We start from the raw sequence: 18863 nt of genomic DNA, 5'->3' as shown, positions 1-18863 counted from the left end.
ATAGCTATTCAACTGTTAAAAAAAGCATTAAATGCTCAACACTTTCATACTGCTACACACGCACAGCCATCTGAATTATGTGGGAGAGCACTGCAGCAAACAGAAGAAGTCTAAACGTGTGTGAGTGTGTATCACCCACGATCACGCAGAGTGAGTGAGTGTGATGAGATGATGTAATGAGGAGCAGCCTCAGAGAATGAAAGCTGGACCTTGGGATTTGCTGAGTGGCACAGATGGTAGTTCTGTGGAGGGGAGGGCTGGGATCGTGGCCCACTGGAGGTAATCCAGGCATTACAGCACCCGTGTAGAGTCACAACTCCAGCTATGGGGGGAATACTCTGTTCAAAGCCAAATCTGTGATGGTTTAACGTTGGCCCCGTCATTATTCCAGCTCCCTGTTTTGGTTGTGTGCGCATTTGGAAACTGGACTTGCAGTGGCTTGCTGGAGCCTGGGAAACAGCTTGTGCATGTAGAAGCTTCATTGACTGATTAAGGCTGCTAATTTCTGCAGCTGTTTTGCTAAGCATCAGTTAAGGACTGAAAAAGAATAGTATACAAACTAGAGGGAAACTTGGAGAGTGCAGACCTCCACAAAGGTCTTCAGTGACAATCTACAAGCAAGACAAAGCACTGCTGACCTAAAGAAGACAATCCTCATGCTTAATCATCAATAAAGTCAGACTGAATGATTTTTAAGTTGGGACCAATACAATATCAGTATTCAGTGTTGATACTTATTTATTTCACTCATCTTTTGATTTGATTTTGATAATTGATTAAATATTTTAAAGTATTTTTTAAATTTTCTGACTCTTAAATGTGAATATTTGAGCTTTGGGAAACAGTGATCAACATTCTTCATCATTTTCTGACATTTTCTGGACCAAACAACTAATTGAGAAAATAAATTAATCAACAATGAAATAATTGTTAGTTGCAGTTATAATCAGACAGACGTTGTCAATCCATGTACAGATCCAGATTCCATAATAGTTTTAAGGAATTAAGTCAGTGTTAAGCCCATAGCTTAAATGTTGGAGCAGAAATGAATGAATTACCCTAATTAGTTGTACAAAGTAGTTCCCATATTGTTTCCCAGAATTCTGTGAGGTAGAGGTGGCGCTTGCACTGGACCATGAACCCGCTGTGACATAACATGAGACAGTCTGCAACTGAGTGAGCTCATAAAAACTCAACATGTTCTGTCTCAAAACTTAGAAAAGCAAGACAGCAACTTGTAATGTGTGGAAAGCCAACATTCTGAGAGTGAAGGTTGTTATACTGGCTATCAGCAGATATCAGAGTCAGACTGGGAAAAAAGTGGATAGATACATCTCTAATAGTTAAAGATAATATATTGTAAGAGATGATTAGTAATTGTGCACTTGTCATGCTAGCTGACAATATTTACTTATTTTGGTTAAATATTGACTTGAAAATACAGTTTATTTAGACATGAATTATTTCTTACACACCTGCTGCATGTGTTTCTACAGTGATGTTTGAGGTGGCTGTTATGTTTAGTTGCGGCACACCTTTCACTTTAATTATGATGGGTTTGCCTGTGCATGATGACTTGAGTTTGAATTTTGCCGTAGACACTGCTGTTACAACTGGACCTATCTTGCAATGTTAACAAAAGTGAAAAATAATTCATGTGTCTGCCCTGTGATTCAGATCTGCTCTAAAACTGAATGGGTTCTTCCTTGGTCTATGTTACACCCATCCATCAAGGTTCCAAATACAAATAAGCAAATAAACAAACAAGTGGTCAGAAGGCTAGATGAGTGCTATATAAATATAAATTCATGTGCCATATAGCCCAAAACATAACCTCCTTGGTGGAGTTAATAAAAATGTGTGAAGAAAGCTTTCCTTGGTCATTAGTTTGAGTCATGGTGGAGGATGTTTTAGGAATAATATAATTTTACAATAAAAAAACCCCCAACTGCTCTAGCTTTGGTTTGCTTCCACCACATCACAGCAATCTGTTGAGATGTGAGCTGAATAATTATTGCTTCATCCAGAGAACTTTTAGAATGTGTTTGGTTAAAACTTAGGTATCAAATCAGTTCTTGACTTTGGAAATAGTAGTCTCTCAGAAAAGTCCCAACTCGAGGTTTGCTTACAAGCTTCCTCCTGAGATTTTAATCTTATGCGGGTCTTCATCAGCAGATGAAGTCTTCTCAGTTGTCATGGAGCTGCAACTGTTGACATAGGAGCAAGTAAGTGGACCTTGAACTATCAAACTACTAAGCCAAGAATGATTTTACAGTCTTGCTAAAATGAATGTTGTAAATGTAACTTAACTTGACTGTAAAGGCTCAGGGATACTTTCAGTTTCTAGTAGACAGGGACGTAGGAGGAAATAGAAGGCAAGAGAATCAGCAAGAGAAGAGAGACCTCTTGCACACTGTACTTTTACTTGAAATAAACTTTATTTAAAGTTACTTTAGTTTAAATAAAGCTTGAATAAAGCTTATTGCAGGTAAAAGGACACAAGGACAGTGTGCAGGTGTTCTTCCTGGTCAAAATTAACATAACTGAAAGGACTGACAGACTATTTAGAACAATCCTCATATCTAAGTAGTTAAAGGATGGTCTAAAACAAACAAACAAACATTTTTTTCTGGTTCAAAGAGGCTGTGGAGTTGCTGCAGTGCTGATGTCCTGGCTCTTTCCTTGCCGTCAGTTCACCACGGCAAACTCCCAGTCACAATGCAGAAACCCTGAATGGAAAATTGAAAAGGATGTCCAAATTAGGCAACAAATAAAGATAAACTTGATTTGCACTATTAGATGGAATACTAATTTTTACATTTAAAACATTTTTCATTTAAAACATATCATTATGGTATGATTTTTGCAAGGATCTGTACAAAATAAAGATGTCTGTAAAACTTGGGTGCCATATAGCCGAACCAGTAAAATTAAAGCATAATCTATCGATTATTCTGCCGATTAATCGAGTAATCAGATAAGAAATATTGCGTGTTCTACACGTGTTCTGTTTTTCTATCACATTACTTTTGCTTTATTTAAGAACAATGGTGAATTGGTAAATTACTAAAGTAAAAATACTCCGTAAAGTATCTTTACTTTTACTGTAGATTTACTTTTACTGTTTTTTTCTTTACTTTCTACTTTTTTTTTCAAGTACAAAGGTTAAAGTAAAGGTACTAATGTCTGCAGAAACCACAAACAGAAGATGGAACTAACTCTTTTAACTGAAACAGTCACCAGAATGTTTTGTTAACATGTTAAAATCACAACATTTTTCTTCTGGAGCAGGACAGACGCTCCCAGACCCCCAGAGGACAGGGGACTGGTTTACCAACATGCCACCTTTTTCTCCTCTTATGAGTTTGCAGGTCTGTATTTAGTCATCAAAAAATACCAATAAGAATACCATTAAAGTACAACAACAGCAATAAAAATGTTGATTTTTCAAAAAAGGAAACAATAACATACTATTATTATTTTTTTTATTATTATTACTATTATTTATCGCGGCCCGCCACATTAAAAACATCGGCACCATGACATGATTTTCTATTTTTTGAGCTGTGCACCTTTTTCAGTTGTGTCTAGAAGGTAACTCTTTATTTGTACAACTCTCGCAAGATTTGTGTTCCTTATTTCCACTAAAAAATTTAAACTTGCGCGATCTTTCGCGGGTCTAGGGTTCCCTTCTAGACACGACCCTCTCTGTCTCTTTGTCAAACTAATGACAGCAGACTATCTGTAAACAGCACGATGTTACACTCTCCAGTGTTTTCAAATATGTCATTATGCAGTACATTTATTTTATAGCCGTAGTAAAACACACAACAGTTTAGTGTGAACATTTACAAAATTTGGCACCCTTTCATGTTGTAACATCATAACGATGACATTTGAAGGTCAGACAAACAGTGTATGTACAGTGAAACCAAAAAGGAAGCTCTTTATCACTTTACCAGCAGACAGCGTGGTTCAGTATATTTGTCGTACCACTGAGGCAAGAATCATCTTTATCTTTTTTAACGTACAGTCGGTCAAAGCATTTTTATCTGAGGCTGACCCCATTTTTTTCAAAGCCGTTTGATAGTTTAATTTTTTTTATTCTACATGAAGCAGATGTTTGCTCTACAAAATAACAATAGCTCTCTTTTTCTCAGCTGTGAGCTGACATTTGCCTCCAGAGCTGAGTGCTCAAACAAAGACCTAAACCTTTGTATTTAACCATTTATTTTCCTAGCTCTTGGACGTAATGGGAGTTACAGATGTACAGGAAAGATTAAAGACTGATGTTTGCACATGTTGAAACAATTTGCACAATGCTGATAAGACTTGCAAGACAGCTATATAGTATACTGTCCACTGTGGGTGACTGTAGAGTGACAGAGATTTGGACTGTTTCAAATTAGATGTATCTAAAAAATTAAGATACAAATTCACTTCAACTTATTCCTACCTCCTCATGTATTATAGTTATAGGTTGTTAACCTTGGAAGCCCTGAAAGGCAGGCTAAAAAATTATTTCTTGACCAAATTACGAAAGACTGGGAAAGTTGTGTTCAGTTCTCAAACGCTGACTGAATACTGTTAAAAGAAAAGCTGATGTAGCTTGTAAACTTTTTTGGAACTTGTTGCATGCATCAAATTCAGAATAAGTATATATTTATAAAAAAACAACAAAGTTACACCCAAACTTTTGTGGAATTGGGTTTTCAATTATAGAATGCATCAGTTTAGTTCTGTTTAAGTTTATTCACACAACAATTAAAACACTAGCACAGTCATGTAAGACATGTTGAAGACATGATGTGCAATGACGCCCAGATAAGCTATAGTCTGGTGCTTGAGAACAGGGGCCCAGGCAGACAAAGACGGTTTACTACTAACATGCGGTCTAGATTTGAAAAAGTGCATGTATTATACAGTAATAGTTGCAACCTACAAATCAGCAAAGGCTAACCAAAGACCCAGAGAAGCTAAAAAACTAATCTGAACCTTTAAAACTACTAAATGGTTCCAAGACATTTTTAAATCAGTCTAAATTCAACTAATTGAAACTACTCACTCTAAGTAGCAGTACCTTTATGACTCCTTTTTCAAGTCTGAAATTTTACTGTATGTATGTATGCATTATACCATGCAGTCAACTTAGTTTTAAAATCATAATTAGTTACTGAGTAGGCCTACAATGTCAATTAATATTCAGACCTTAACAGGCCAAAGAAAACCATGACATGGATGAAAAAACCCTCTGCAATGGCAGGTAAAGGTTTGGAAAGGTGAGCTTGACCACTGAGCAAAAACAGAAACCCATTTGTTTGAATGCTGCTATTGATGATGCATTACATAATTTTATTGATCAAAAAGTAATTAATACTATGAGTTTTTGAGAAGAATACTTTGAACTTAAGTATCTTTTTAACACCAGTAATTTTACTTGTATTTGAGTAATAATGCAACAGTACTTCCACTTGAGTTCAGATTTTCTGTATTCTCTCTACCTCTGGTCTAAGCATTGGTTAAATAGGAAAGACGCAATAAATAAAGACATATGGCAAGTGAAAATAACACAGTTTAAATGAATTTCAGAGTAGAGTAACTAGAAGTTCCCAACTGTTGGGTATTCAAGCTTGGTCATATTTGAATATTATATTTTTCTATTATTATTAAGAGTCAGACAGATTAATCAGCTATGTTGGTCTGTATCGCTATCTGCATATATGTTGTCCACTGCGTGCTGAAATGAAAACTTTTTGACAGAATGTAATGCAGATAGTTGCATTTTATAACCAGCATTTTGTGTATATTTGAGGCTTTTTCTTAAATTGAGTTTAACATATATATTTCTCTATTATATTTTTTATTTATAGTTATTTATAATTATTAAAAAAATACCAGTGAAAGTTTACTCTCTCAGAGCCCCAATATGATTTTCGGCAACAGAAGTTCCATCATTACATACCTTTGTCATAAGTGGTTGATAAGCATATATAAAGGCTATTGATTGACATGTTGGTATTAATTTTTTTTTTACTCTCTAATATTGTTATCAGCATCCATTGGGCCCCCCTGTTATCAATCTCATTCCAGACTGTGGACGTCTGCAAACAACACTGAAGCTCATACACTGACGTTGACGTTATTTACCCTTTATAAGATACTTTTCCTTGTCTTATATGTTTGTGAGGGAATGTAAATTTGACTTAGGGCTGGGCGGTATGACCCAAAATTCATATCACGGTATAAATTGAATCCTTTCACGGTAACGGTATTTATCGCGGTATAAATGTTGCGGTGTAAAACTTATAATGGAAGTGTTTCTGAATGGATTTTGTAGTCCCTTAGCAAAACTAAATTGATTTAAAAAACAACAACAACAAAAAAGCAAAGGTATGTCATTTTTTTGAGCATTTATTGTGCAAAAGAACAACAGAAGTAAGGATAGTTCCTCAGAAGTACAAAAATTCTTACAAAAATACAGTGGGTATTGTAAACAGCACTTCAAGTAAGAGAGGTTTTCTATAAGGCAAATGGCAAAAACAGTGAAAAGGTTCTGTAATCCTGTGAAAATCTGTAAAAAAAAAATACCTAAGTAAAAAATGTGAGTATTTTTTCATCACAGCAGGTCAGTGATCAGTGTTTCAGTGACTCTGTGGATCAGTGAATAGTGTTTTATTTATGGCGGCCCGCCACATTAAAAGCATCAACACCACGACATGATTTTCTATTTTTGGAGCTGCGCACCTTTTTCAGTCGTGTCTAGAAGGTAACTCGCGAGATTTGTGTTCATTATTTCAACTAAAATAATCAAGCTTGCGCGATCTTTCGCGGGTCTAGGGTTCCCTTCTAGACACGACCCTCTCTGTCTCTGTCAAACTAATGACAGCAGACTGTCTGTAAACAGCACGATGTTACACTCTGCAGTGTTTTACATAAAGACTTTATTTGTGTGGACACCCAGGTTTGGTTTGTCACCAATTTTGTCATTTTTATTTTTTTAATCAGTCCAAGATGACGACGGTATCAGTGATTGATTAGTGATCAGTCTGCCCTCCTCTCCTCCCTCACCTGTTCACTCTGCTGTGAGAAGGTCTGAAAGTTTCTCACAGAGAAACACAGACTCTCCTGTTTTACGTATAGGCCTCCTTATACAGTTGTTTAATTTTATAAGTGCATCTGGTTGGTGTCGATGTCATTAACCATCACGTTAGTTTCTGTTGTAATAAACTCTGTCATTAACAACAGTCTCCTCCACACGCAGCTTCTCTGCAGTTGGTCTGTGCATTTCCTGATCAGATAAACCAGCGCCGGAAAGACTAGAAAAGTTGTGCCAGTTAAAATAGAAGCGTCCCGTCAAAATTTAAAATCTCTTAATAATTTATTGGTTATAGGCCCGGGTCCGTATAGGACGGCGTCTGGGTCCAGACTCGGACCACGGTCCGCCTGTTAGGGACCCCTGTCGTAGACTGAGCCGGTGTTTGAGCTGAGCGCAGGCTCTGGCTCTCTGCATACTTGAGCACGTTTTGATTTCAAATGGGAAAATAAATTGCTCGTGTTAGCTTTGTTGGCAGAGGCAGGTGCGATGATGTCATCGACGGTATGACGGCAGAGCACAAATCTCTACTGTGGCCAAATTTATATCGTTTCTACTGTCATACCGTGTATACCGCGCAGCCCTAATTGGACTCTGTTTAGCATATATAGAACATTATAAATTATACATAAGTATTCCATTCAGTAAGCATCATAAGTCCTCCCTGCAAGTACATTCACACATAGTGTCCAGAGGTTGATCGTTACATAATAGTGCTGTAGATATGTGTCATCCCTCCCATTTAACCTCTTTCCTTCTGTCATTTCCTGTCAGAGGGGGAAGGATGATAGCACCACTGCAAACAGCATTTTAGAGAGTCCAGTTTCCCTTTTAGCTCAAGCTGTGTGTGTGTGCCACAGGCAGGAGGAGACTTGTGCATTGATTGGACTGTCACTGTAGTTGTTTTGGCTGCTGTCCCGGCAGCAAGAGATGATGGAGTTTGTAAAACAACCCAACTGTAATTGCTTGGAGCTGGAAGTAGTACTACAGTTTAAAAACAGCCATTAGCTGTTTTGAAAATGTAGCTCTCACCCCTTTTTGCAATGTCACAAAAGATCAATTGTGCCGCAGTAAAGTCTATGTCACAGCTGAATCCCCTGTATCCACCTCCTGCTACACAGTCAAAACAGAATCTCTCTTTTCAAGAAGGGAAAGTGACCGACTGCTCAGGGAAATAACCTTACTGATATTAATTGCAGACTATTGGATTGCGGCCGGGAAGTCCTTTTGGTGGTAAAAGATGACATGTTGATGTTGGTGACTTGAACATGTGAATACTAGAGAACAATATGTAATTCATGAAAACTGATACATTAGGAGAAAACAATGGCAGGTTACCATTACTGCACCAGAGGACACAATTATGTCTGACTAATACTCCCCTACTCTCATTTCACTGAGATCCTGCTTTAGTGGAGTACTTAATGTCTCACTTAGGCCTGGGTGATGAACAACAGCACAATGTTTCAGCAATAGGCACTTCATCACTAGCAATAAGAAAACTGTTCAGAAGTTTCACTTAAATGCATTAAATGTCAACCGCCATGAAAGCACATATGCTCTGTCTCATAAACAGCTCATCATAAATGGAGAGGAGGCTTAATGAGTGGAAGTGAAAAAATATTACATTAGTTGTTCCATTATCAAAAGAAGATCATATATGATGGCCTAAATGTGTATGATTTGGTAATCAAATAACTGGGGGGTGGAGGGTGAGGGTGTCAGAGACATGAGACTTGAGAAATCATATAAGAGAACATGTATTGACAATTGGTGCAGCTCAATTAGCACACACAATTTGTCTGGCACAGATATGACATCACAACTTCGAATAACACTGCATATTATCATTTCAATTTCAATTCAGTTTGTGCCAATTTAACCAAGGGTCTGCTCCGTTCACCGAGGCTGCAACATAAATAGAAAATCCTGATCTCTATATACAGACATCTTCATAGGAATTTGAGATGCACCGATTTCAATTTTCTTGGCCAATTCCGTTTTTTTCTTTTTAAGGGTCTAAGCTGCTGATTCCGTTTTGGCCGATTCTGATTTTCAGTCTTTCTAAGAACTCTAATTGACAGCATTCAAACATTTTTGCAATTTTTCTTGTAAAAATTAAACTGGATGTTCATAATAAAACACTGACTATTAAATATTCATTAAATACTATTTTACATTTTCTCCAAAGTCCTCCAGGTTACAGCCAGGCCTTGTTATGTTTTTATATTAAGATTGGCCGGCACAGAATTGTTGTAAAACCCCCTGTGCTGTGATTGGCTACCGTAAAACCATCTGTGCTGTGATAAGCTGTTGTAAAACTCCCCTGTGTTGTAAATGGCTGGTGTAAAAAAACAAAACAAAAAAAAAACCTGTGTTGTGATTGGCTGTCGTAAACCACCCACCACATTTTGTGATTGGCTACTCTAATACTCCCCTGTGTTGTCATTGGCTGTTGTAAAACCCACTGGTCTTGTGATTGGCTGTTGTAAAACTCCCCTTTCTTATGATTGGCTGCTGTAAAATCCATCTTTCTTGTGATTGGTTGTTGCAAAACTTTCCTGTGTTGTGATTGGCTGTTGTAAAAAACCCCTGTGCCTTGTTTGGCTTTTGTAAAACTCCCCTTTCTTGTGATTGGCTGTTGTAAACCCCACTGTGCTGTGATTGGCTGCTGTAAAACTCCCCTGTGTTGTGATTGGCTGTTGTAAATCCCTCTTGTATTGTGATTGGCTTTTTGTAAACCCCACCTGTCTTGTGATTGGCTGTTATAAAATTCTCCTGTGCTGTGAGTGGATGGTGTAAAAAAACCCTGTGTTTTGATTGGCTGTTGTAACACCCCCGTATATTGCGATTGGCTGTTGTAAAACTCCCCTGTGTTGTGATTGGCTGTTGTAAAACTCCCCTGTGTTGTGATTTGCTGTAGTAAAACTCCCCTTTATTGTGATTGGCTGGTGTAAAACCCCCATGTGCTGTGATTGGCCGTCATAACCCCACCCTTGTGTTGTGATTGGCTGTTGTAAAACTCCCCTATGTTGTGACTGGCTGTTGTAAAACCCGCCAGTCTTGTGACTGGCTGTTGTAAAAAAAAAAACAAAAAACAAAAAAAAAAACCCTGTGCTGTGGTCGGCTGTTGTAAAACCCACAGGTCTTGTGAAAGGTTGTTGTAAAACTCCTGTGTTGTAATTGGCTGGTTTAAAAAACACCTGCACTGAGTAACACCTGCAAGTCGTAATTGTGATTGGCTCATGTAAAACTCCCCTGTGTTGTCATTGCCATTCTTTAATTGGCTTTTAAAAATCCCATCTTTTTTTTTTTTTGAAACAACATCTTTATTCAATTCTCTCATTTTGGAGTTTAGTGGAATGCTGTAGTTGTTGTAATTTTATCAATCACCTCCCTCCAGAATTACTTGTTTTTTCACATTCCCAGATACAATGTATAAGTGTTTCCTGAGCTTCATTACGTTTAAAACAAGTGTCAGGTGTATTGCTGTCATATTTGTTCAGTTTGACAGAGGTTGCATAGGTCCTCATCAACCAAGTTGGTGTCAGCTGTTTGTGTCTGAGCCTTCGACCAGACTGTGCTCCAATATTCATTGGAAATGTCTTTGTTTAAGTTTGCCCTCCATGCATCAAGTGTAGTTATTTAGACCATTACTATTAGGGCTGAATGATTAATTGCATTTGCGATAATATCGCAGAACATGCCGTGCTACTGTTGCTACTTCACAGGGCAACACTACAAATAGGGGTGCAACGGATCACAGTTGACCCGTGTCCCATACGGATCGCCCTCTACGGTTCGGTATGCATGTGATACACAGACTACATGAGCATCATAGTTTTACTGTCACTGTTACTTTTGTATAAATTATAATACCTGAAATCTCAATGCAGAGTTTCAGTGAACAGACAGGACAGATGCTGCTGTGTGCAGCGCATCTCTGCGAAGAGCGACTGATTTAAAAGCCGTCACATCGCCTTGAGTAAAATCCAGACCATAATTTTTTTCGCTGATGTAACTATGTAGCTATCACCAAAGAAACAGATCATAAAACTGTGATGTTCATTGAAACTTTGGTGATATCAGCTGTCTTAACTGCAGCTCTGTCTCGCCCTGTCTGTGACACAGTGTGTCTGCTGATTGATCATGACTTCTAACCAATCAGAAGTGCTGTGCTGTAGGCGGGACATTGAACCAGACTATAGAGCGTAGATGTGTATTATACTGTACAGTGTAATGATCTAATATAAGTATAGTATATACATAGTACAGCACTGTATAAGTTTGAAGTTTTTAATATTATTACCATTATCATTACTATTATCATTATTATTACATTACATAACTATGGTGATAATTACAGACAGACAAAGATCAAAGACAAGTGCAAAGCCATTTACGACAGTCGTATGGCTAAAATGCTGAGCACCAGTGCGCCACATGCTAAACCCAAGACAGGCATTGTTGCCCGACATGTTTGAAAGTGTCACTCCATATGAGCCTAGTTCTTAACGGCACGGGGAAAATCACTCGGGCAATAACCGAGTTCATTGCTAAAGATATGGTGCCTCTCAGCATGGTGACCAAGCCTGGGTTCACAGCATTGATAAATACGCTTGATAAACGGTACAGTATACCCTCCTGTACATACTGCAGTCAGTCTTCCATACCAGAGATGTACAAAAAGTGCAAAGAGCAAGTCGCCACTGAGCATTTAAAATCATCTTTATTTTGCAGAATGTTTAAAAAGTGCATGCTATTAAACAGTACCTTTTTTTTCTTTCAGTGACTTAATAAGTTAAATACATAGAGGCAAAGCCAAAGATTTGTTGCTCTTATGTTTCTGTAATGAGCAGTTAAATAAAAATGTTATTTATTTCAACTCCTGCATCTTATTGTGACATCTTTTAATTCTAACAAAGACACCCAGCCTTTGGGAAAGAACATTTTATACTAAATGTATCTAATATTGTGTTGGCCATATTAAAATATTTCATGATGTTTTGTTGGAAAAAAAAGAGGATAAAACAATAATAAAAAAAAAAATCACATGTTAAATCGCAATAGCAATATTGGAGAAAAAAAAATCACAATTAGATTATTTTCCCAAATCAAAGCCCTAATTACTATTATAATTTTTAGTAATAATTTCTTCCAAAGATGACATTGGAGGAATTTCCAATGACTGGTTTTGCATTGAGGGTATAAATCTTCTCAGTTGCAGATTTTTTTAAAAAAAGTGCTTATTAGGGATGTTGTATATTAAAGAAATTTCCTCAAAAGTCATTAGAACCTCTTCCTTAGAGAGGTCAGATGTTTTGTTTAGTTCTTTCTTTCCCCATATCTGGAAACCAGCATCCAGCTTGCCTGCTTTAAGTGAAACATTGCCCCAGATAGGACTGAACTGTGACAGGGAGCTGGATATATTCTTATATTTCTTGACCTCATACCATACGTTAACAATATTAAGATCTATAGGATGGGCAGTGTTTGCTCTCAGGTATTTGCTGAATACAGGTATGAATGTAATGGTAACTGGGCAAAGCATGACTCTATATCCATCCATGACAGTGTCTCTAGTAGAAAATTAGACCATAATAGTTTTCAAATGTGCTGCCAAATAATACCAATAAAGATTTGGACACTTCAGCCCCCCTGCATCAAATGGAACATATAACAAAGACAGATGAATCCTGGGACACTTAATCCCCCTGTTTTGTGATTGGCTGCTGTAGAACTCCCTTGTGCATGGTTGTCACATTTTAGTCAGGTGTTACCCATCAAGGATTGTCATGCTCCTGACTGAACACTGCCTCTTGAAGGAGTATTGTAGGCTTCGTAACAAATCATGCTGTAGTCCTGCTCTATCAGTTTGACTGAAACATGCCCGAGCCTGTGGACTTGACACATACTGTAGCAGAAGGTTTGTGCAGGACTGAAGCCAGACATGTAACTGGATAACCTTCCAACATTCCTGATTTTAGCCAATCTGAGTGTAGGCCCATTGCAGTGGGTCAGCGAGGGAGGGTAATCTAATAAGAGTTTTGTGATTAGAGTCAGGTTTCCGTCTCCTAAGGAATTTGTGTCTTTTGTATGAGGTCTGAAACCTTTTGACTGCTCATTAGCTGAACTGTCAACTGAGCTGATAGATTGGATTTGAGAATGCCAAGACCAGAACATAATTAAGATTTTTTTTGTTCTTGTAATATTAGAGAGGCTATGTTCTCTGCACTGCAAAATGTCACACATCTACCGTCTTGTCCATTCTTGCGTCTTTGTGTGGTTCTCACTTTGAACAATAGCACAATGACTGTGTGCTGATTCTACTCTACGAAGTATCCAGAAAGTGTAGAAGTGTCAAAGGGAACCTCAGAGGTCCTTTACAGATGTAGTATTCCATGTTGTGTGAGTTTGAAATCAAAATTTTCATTTTCTTTAAAGCTGTCAAATACACACACAAATAAATCCTGATGTTGAAGGAGTGATTGTGAGCAGGCCCTGGTAGTGAGTGTTGTTATGGCAACAAAACCAGCAGACAAGGAGATCATTGATACCTCCAAACAAGGAGAGGGAATGAAAATATGTTTACTTACATGGAAGGTGTGGATAAGACAGTAATTTGCACCAGTGACCCATTTATTAGATCTTGATTTTTTTTCATGTTGGCAAAGCAAAACATTGCAACTAGTGTAACTATTGTTGTTGGCTTCTGGTCAAGAGAGACGGACACTGTCAAAAAGTTTGCCACTCTGAATGAGAATTTTCAGAGCTGTAAATGAGCTTCATCTGTAATGAACAAATTCCACTATTTGGACCAGCACGAGCCTCAGGCCAGTTCTAGTAATACCAGCAGCCCAAAATAGCTAAGGACAGGTGTGTGTGCTCAGGCATTGTGTTTATACATCAAGACTCAGGCCTCCACCAAGCACCACACCCGACAAAAATAGTCGCAGCGTGGCCAGCACACACAGTGAATCAAAACCACAGTTGATGCATTCCACAGTGTGCGTCAGTTTGTACTTTTCAAAGCTGGAAGACAGGTTGTTCCAATCTGATTAATTCTCAACTTGTTCACTGAAAGTCAACACTTGACTACGTTTATTCAAGGTCATATGAAAGGTTGAATTCCTTTCAGAGGCTCATGAAAGGTTGGGTGTTTTTTTTTTCTGGCACATAAGTGGCACTATATGACACCCCTCTAGTGGTGCGGCTCATCTTTGTGGATCAGCTGCAGTTTGTTTTTTGAAGAGATTGTTTTCTGATGCTTATATATCAATGCTGTGGTTGAAATCCCACATTAAAATGTTTCCTGTGTCTCTCTCCAGATACAAGCCCTTCTTCCCGTTCCAAGTGCAGGCTCCGCAGGGCTCGCCATGTGATTTGGATCTGTCAGTCCAGGACAGCAGGCTGGTGGAAGGCCGACTCAAAGTCACCCTCATTGAATGTAGCAGGTGAGGTGCTCAGTACTTCCCCACACAGACACAGACTTAATGTATCTGGACAGCACTGTTCACATGCCTGTGTTTTTGGTCTGGGACTGCTTCTCCTGATTTGGCCCCCATATTTTGAAAATTCAGTGCTCCATCATACAGAGATTTTATCAAAATCAGATGCAGAAATTCTTGTATGTACTGTCATTACATCCAGATTAGACTACTGTAACAGACTTTTTTCTGGCCTATCCAAGACAGCAAAAAGTGGTCTCCAACTAGTCCAGAATGCAGCTGTCCAGCAGCTGCCAGTCCTCACAAGATCCAAGAAGTTTGACCACATAACTCTAATAATAACTCTGATGTCCCTGCACCAGTTGCCGGTGCCTACTAGAGCTGATGTCAAAATACTGTTTCTTACCTATAAGGCTTTATATGGACTGGCCACTCCAACATCTCCAACATTATCTCTCCATATACTCCATCACGTCCTCTGCATTCCCTTGATACTGGCTACTGAACTATTCCTGGTTTTCATAAGATCTTGTTTGGAACAGTGTGTGTGTACATCTGGCTATTTGTAAGTGCATGTAACATGTTTGTATGTAACATTGTGTGCTTTGCTGTTTTTACTGACTTGTAAAGTGTACAGAGACTCTTCGGGTGATGCAACTAGAACAGAATTGAATTGATAGACAATAATGTTTATCACAGGCACAATTTTCATTTTACCCTCTATCTTCATATTTGTGAAGTAAACAGTAAACCTGTTCATTAGGGCTGTAAGTAATGATTAATTTCATAGTAGCTTAATCGGTCAGTCATTTTCTTGATTAATTGGTTATTAGTTGTTTGTTTTAAAATGTCAAAATGGTGAAATATGTCAACCAGTGTTTCCCAAAGCCCAAGATGGCATCCTCAAATGTCTTGTTTTATTCACAACCCAAAGATATTCAGTCTACTGTCAGAGAAGAGTAAAGAAACCATCACATTTAAAAAGCTAAAAACAGAGAATTTTGAGTTTTTTGAAGTAAATGTGCTATAGCCCTGCGATTAACTGGAACTGGCCTCTCGCCCAATGTCAGCTGGGATAGGCTCCACCAACCCGCGACCCTTACGGAATAAGTGGTTACAGAAAATGAATGAACGAATGAATAAATGTGCTATGAACTCAAGTAAATGTACTTTGTTACTGTCCACCACTGATCAGGACTGTATTTAATCCAACGATTGTGTTGATACTTGTATTCTGTTTGATACACCGACATGTTTGGCTCCTCGGTATTAACCATAAACTATAAATAAATATGGATGACGCATCTCCACTTCCTCTCACTATACAAAAAAGTATGGGATATGAGTGCTTCTATCTTGTGCTGGTGACATCATTTGGAGCCAGAGTGTGCAGTAGTGATTGGAGTTTGAGCTGTAGTATTGAGGTCCCACCTAAACCTCCTTTTTTATATAATCAAATAACTTTGGGAAACATTTATTTGATGTGTATTTTGATGTTTTAGTTTGACCCATGTCCCATCTGCTAACATGGAGGGGGCGGGGCTTATCACCTACACTGCAGCCAGTCATCAGGGCGGCAAGCAGATGTTTTGGTTTCACTTTTGGGGAGCTCTCATGTTGTCCATCTTTATATATGTCAATGGTTCTAACTAAAAGTAAGTGGACCAACAGCTGATAACCATCTGGTGTAAACTTTTCAGTGTGGTAATCCAGCTCAGTCTGTGCATTGATTGGTTGTGGCTGTAGGAGTGTTTACTTCCTTGACTGTTTGCTGAGCAGCTCTCTGTTTTTTCGCAAAGTTTTTCACAGCAGCCATTTGACATGAATAGTAGAGCAAACACAGGTGTTACCAATGATACTGATTAAGGTTCAATTCACTTCAAGTCAGGGTGCTGCTATTGTGCATGTTGGCTCACTTTAAAGACTCTGCTACACTAAATGGAATGGGACTTTAATTAGCATCATTGGTTTAGCATGTGTTCAACCTACTATTTCATGTAAATATGGCTGCTTTGAAAAAGGTCTCTTAACCCGCCCTTCAAATGAAAACATCACATATTTTACACACTGGTTTTCACTACATATCAGTATTTACAGTGGTTGTTCTTGAGGCTGGAGAATATGTATGACATGCACAGTGCACACAGTGTGGTGTGACTAAATTACAATTTGGCAGAGGAAAGTATCCATTGGGATTTAAATTTTATACCAACCATAAAAAAACAAAGATTGACACTATTGATACTAATACTAATTTTGGCACAGGAATCAACATAAAAACACTCAGTTACAGATTGTGCAGTCTCTCTGTGCATATTTCATTCACATGGCTCTATTTTTTGATAAAAGACAAGACAAGAATGATAAAGAAAAAAACATTCCACTAGTGAACAGGTCAAAAATGGTTCTAATTAAAAAGAATAACATAAAACAGAAGAAGCACAAAAATTCAATAAAAAGAGGTGTGTCTTATTTGTCCAGTGTAGTAGACCTAGTAATGTTTGGTATTAAATTGGACTCATTGGGTCACAAGCTGCTGAAAAAAAATGCATTTTTTTGGATTGAAATATTTATTTCAAATAGATTAATTCCACAATAACAATCAAAATAGGTGTGCTGTATGAGAACAATTAAGTACAACTTTCTAATTGTAATTTTCACTCGTATGGGAAAGTCAGAACTAAGGTGGCATTAATAAAAAAGCCTTGTATTTTTGGCTGCCACATTGTTGAAAGCAGAAAAGGTGGCCCACCTGTAAGTTAGACAGGCAGGGGAAACTCTACATATGCTTCAGTGCATTCAGATTTTTTTGTTTTCTTTGCCCCACTGAACCTGGCTGTCAGTTTTAAGATCATATTGTGATAACTCACTGACAGCTGTGCACAGGGGGAGACTTTATTCATAGTCATCTGCAAAGCAGCATCACACAAGATTATTTAGGAAGTCATTTTCCCATTCTGCTTTTGTGGCTGACCTTGTTGACCAATTGTCATCTGAAAATGCAGTTCAGTGCAGACTTTGCAAAGAGAAAACGGTCACCAGTGTAAAGTCTACTGATGAAAGAATCAGAATTTAAAATGTTTCCTCATCATCTCTACCACAGTGTCAGTTGCTGGTACACAGCGTCTTTAAACCCTATAGCATTCAAACAGCCTATTCTGTTGGACAGAGCTCACTCTGTCTCACCAGGCTCTCCTTTCACAGACAAACACACTCACTCTTTGTCCAAAGCTGGCATCTTTAAATTTTAATTGGCCAAAGAGTCAAATCAATTAGCCCCAGCTCGCCTTGATACAGAGGCCTAGCCTTGGTTGCCTTGGAGAGATGGAACAGTTATTTGTGCTTTGATATACGTGTGTGTGTGTGTGTGTGTGTGTGTGTGTGTGCTTGGATGTGGTTGGGTGTGTTCCATAGACCACAGGATGATCAGATCAGGCTCAGCCATTAATAATTCATGTGCTGGCCATTATAATCATACAGTCTCTGTTCTTGCCCACCATCTGACTTCACCTTCTTCCATATTGTAGTCCTAAGTTTGGAGACTGTTGTCTCCCAGTTTGAGTGTTTAATTACATCGTATCACACACTTGCTGTGCAAGAGGTTGAGGTTTACTTTATTAAACATATCAGCTGTAGTGCTGTAAATGTCCAGCAGAGGGGAGTGTCCACCCATTTAGCATGCAAGGTGAAATCTTACAACTGAAACAGTGGAGTCTTATTGAGGAAAGCCAACATCATGTCTCTGAAGATGTTCATACCAGTCATATATTCAAGAACACTGCATGTTCAGTGAAGTTCTCTGTTTTCAGACCGGGGGAGTCGGAGAGGAACTTTTCATCAGTGTTTGATGCATGACTGTCCTCAGTGCAGCAGGGGGCAGCAGCAACCAGACTATATGTTGCTGTGAGCTCATCTCATCAGATGGAGTCCTCAGAGTTATTCTAGTTTTGTATTTTTCATTTGCTTTTGTATTTTCATTTCAGCTTAGTTTCAGTTAGTTTCCAGAGTGTGTTTGCTTATTTCAGTTTCATTTTTATTGTTTCAAATGTTTAGTTTTCCTCAGGGGCATATTTAAGGCAGTCATTCCAGGAGATTTTATTTGGGTCTTCAAATAAATAAAATACAATGTTTTTCTGCAAATTTAAGATTTATATCTGCAGTACATCTTTGAGAAAGCAGGTCAGGTCAGGAACTTTCATTTATGCATGAAAAACAGCACCTTCTCTGTCTTTTCACTGCAACTCTGCATTGAGATTTAGGGAATTATTACCTTAAAAAGAAACAGTTTCAGTAAAACTCTATTTTGCACCATGATGGGGTCA

General features: G+C 38.2%; 1 protein-coding gene across 1 annotated transcript in view; it reads left to right on the top strand.

The window, feature by feature from the left end:
• Positions 1-18863, top strand: part of pdzd8 (PDZ domain containing 8) — a 62316-nt gene that overhangs the window by 8649 nt on the left and 34804 nt on the right. Inside the window, exon 2 of the mRNA XM_084736149.1 lies at positions 14422-14547. Coding sequence (XP_084592275.1) covers positions 14422-14547 — 126 coding nt within the window. The remainder of the gene's footprint in view (positions 1-14421; positions 14548-18863) is intronic.

This window comes from Lutjanus erythropterus, chromosome 14 (assembly GCF_056507025.1).
Source record: "Lutjanus erythropterus isolate fLutEry1 chromosome 14, fLutEry1.hap2, whole genome shotgun sequence".
NCBI classification, from domain to species: Eukaryota; Metazoa; Chordata; class Actinopteri; order Lutjaniformes; family Lutjanidae; genus Lutjanus; species Lutjanus erythropterus.
This window is presented reverse-complemented; position numbering and strand designations above follow the sequence as displayed.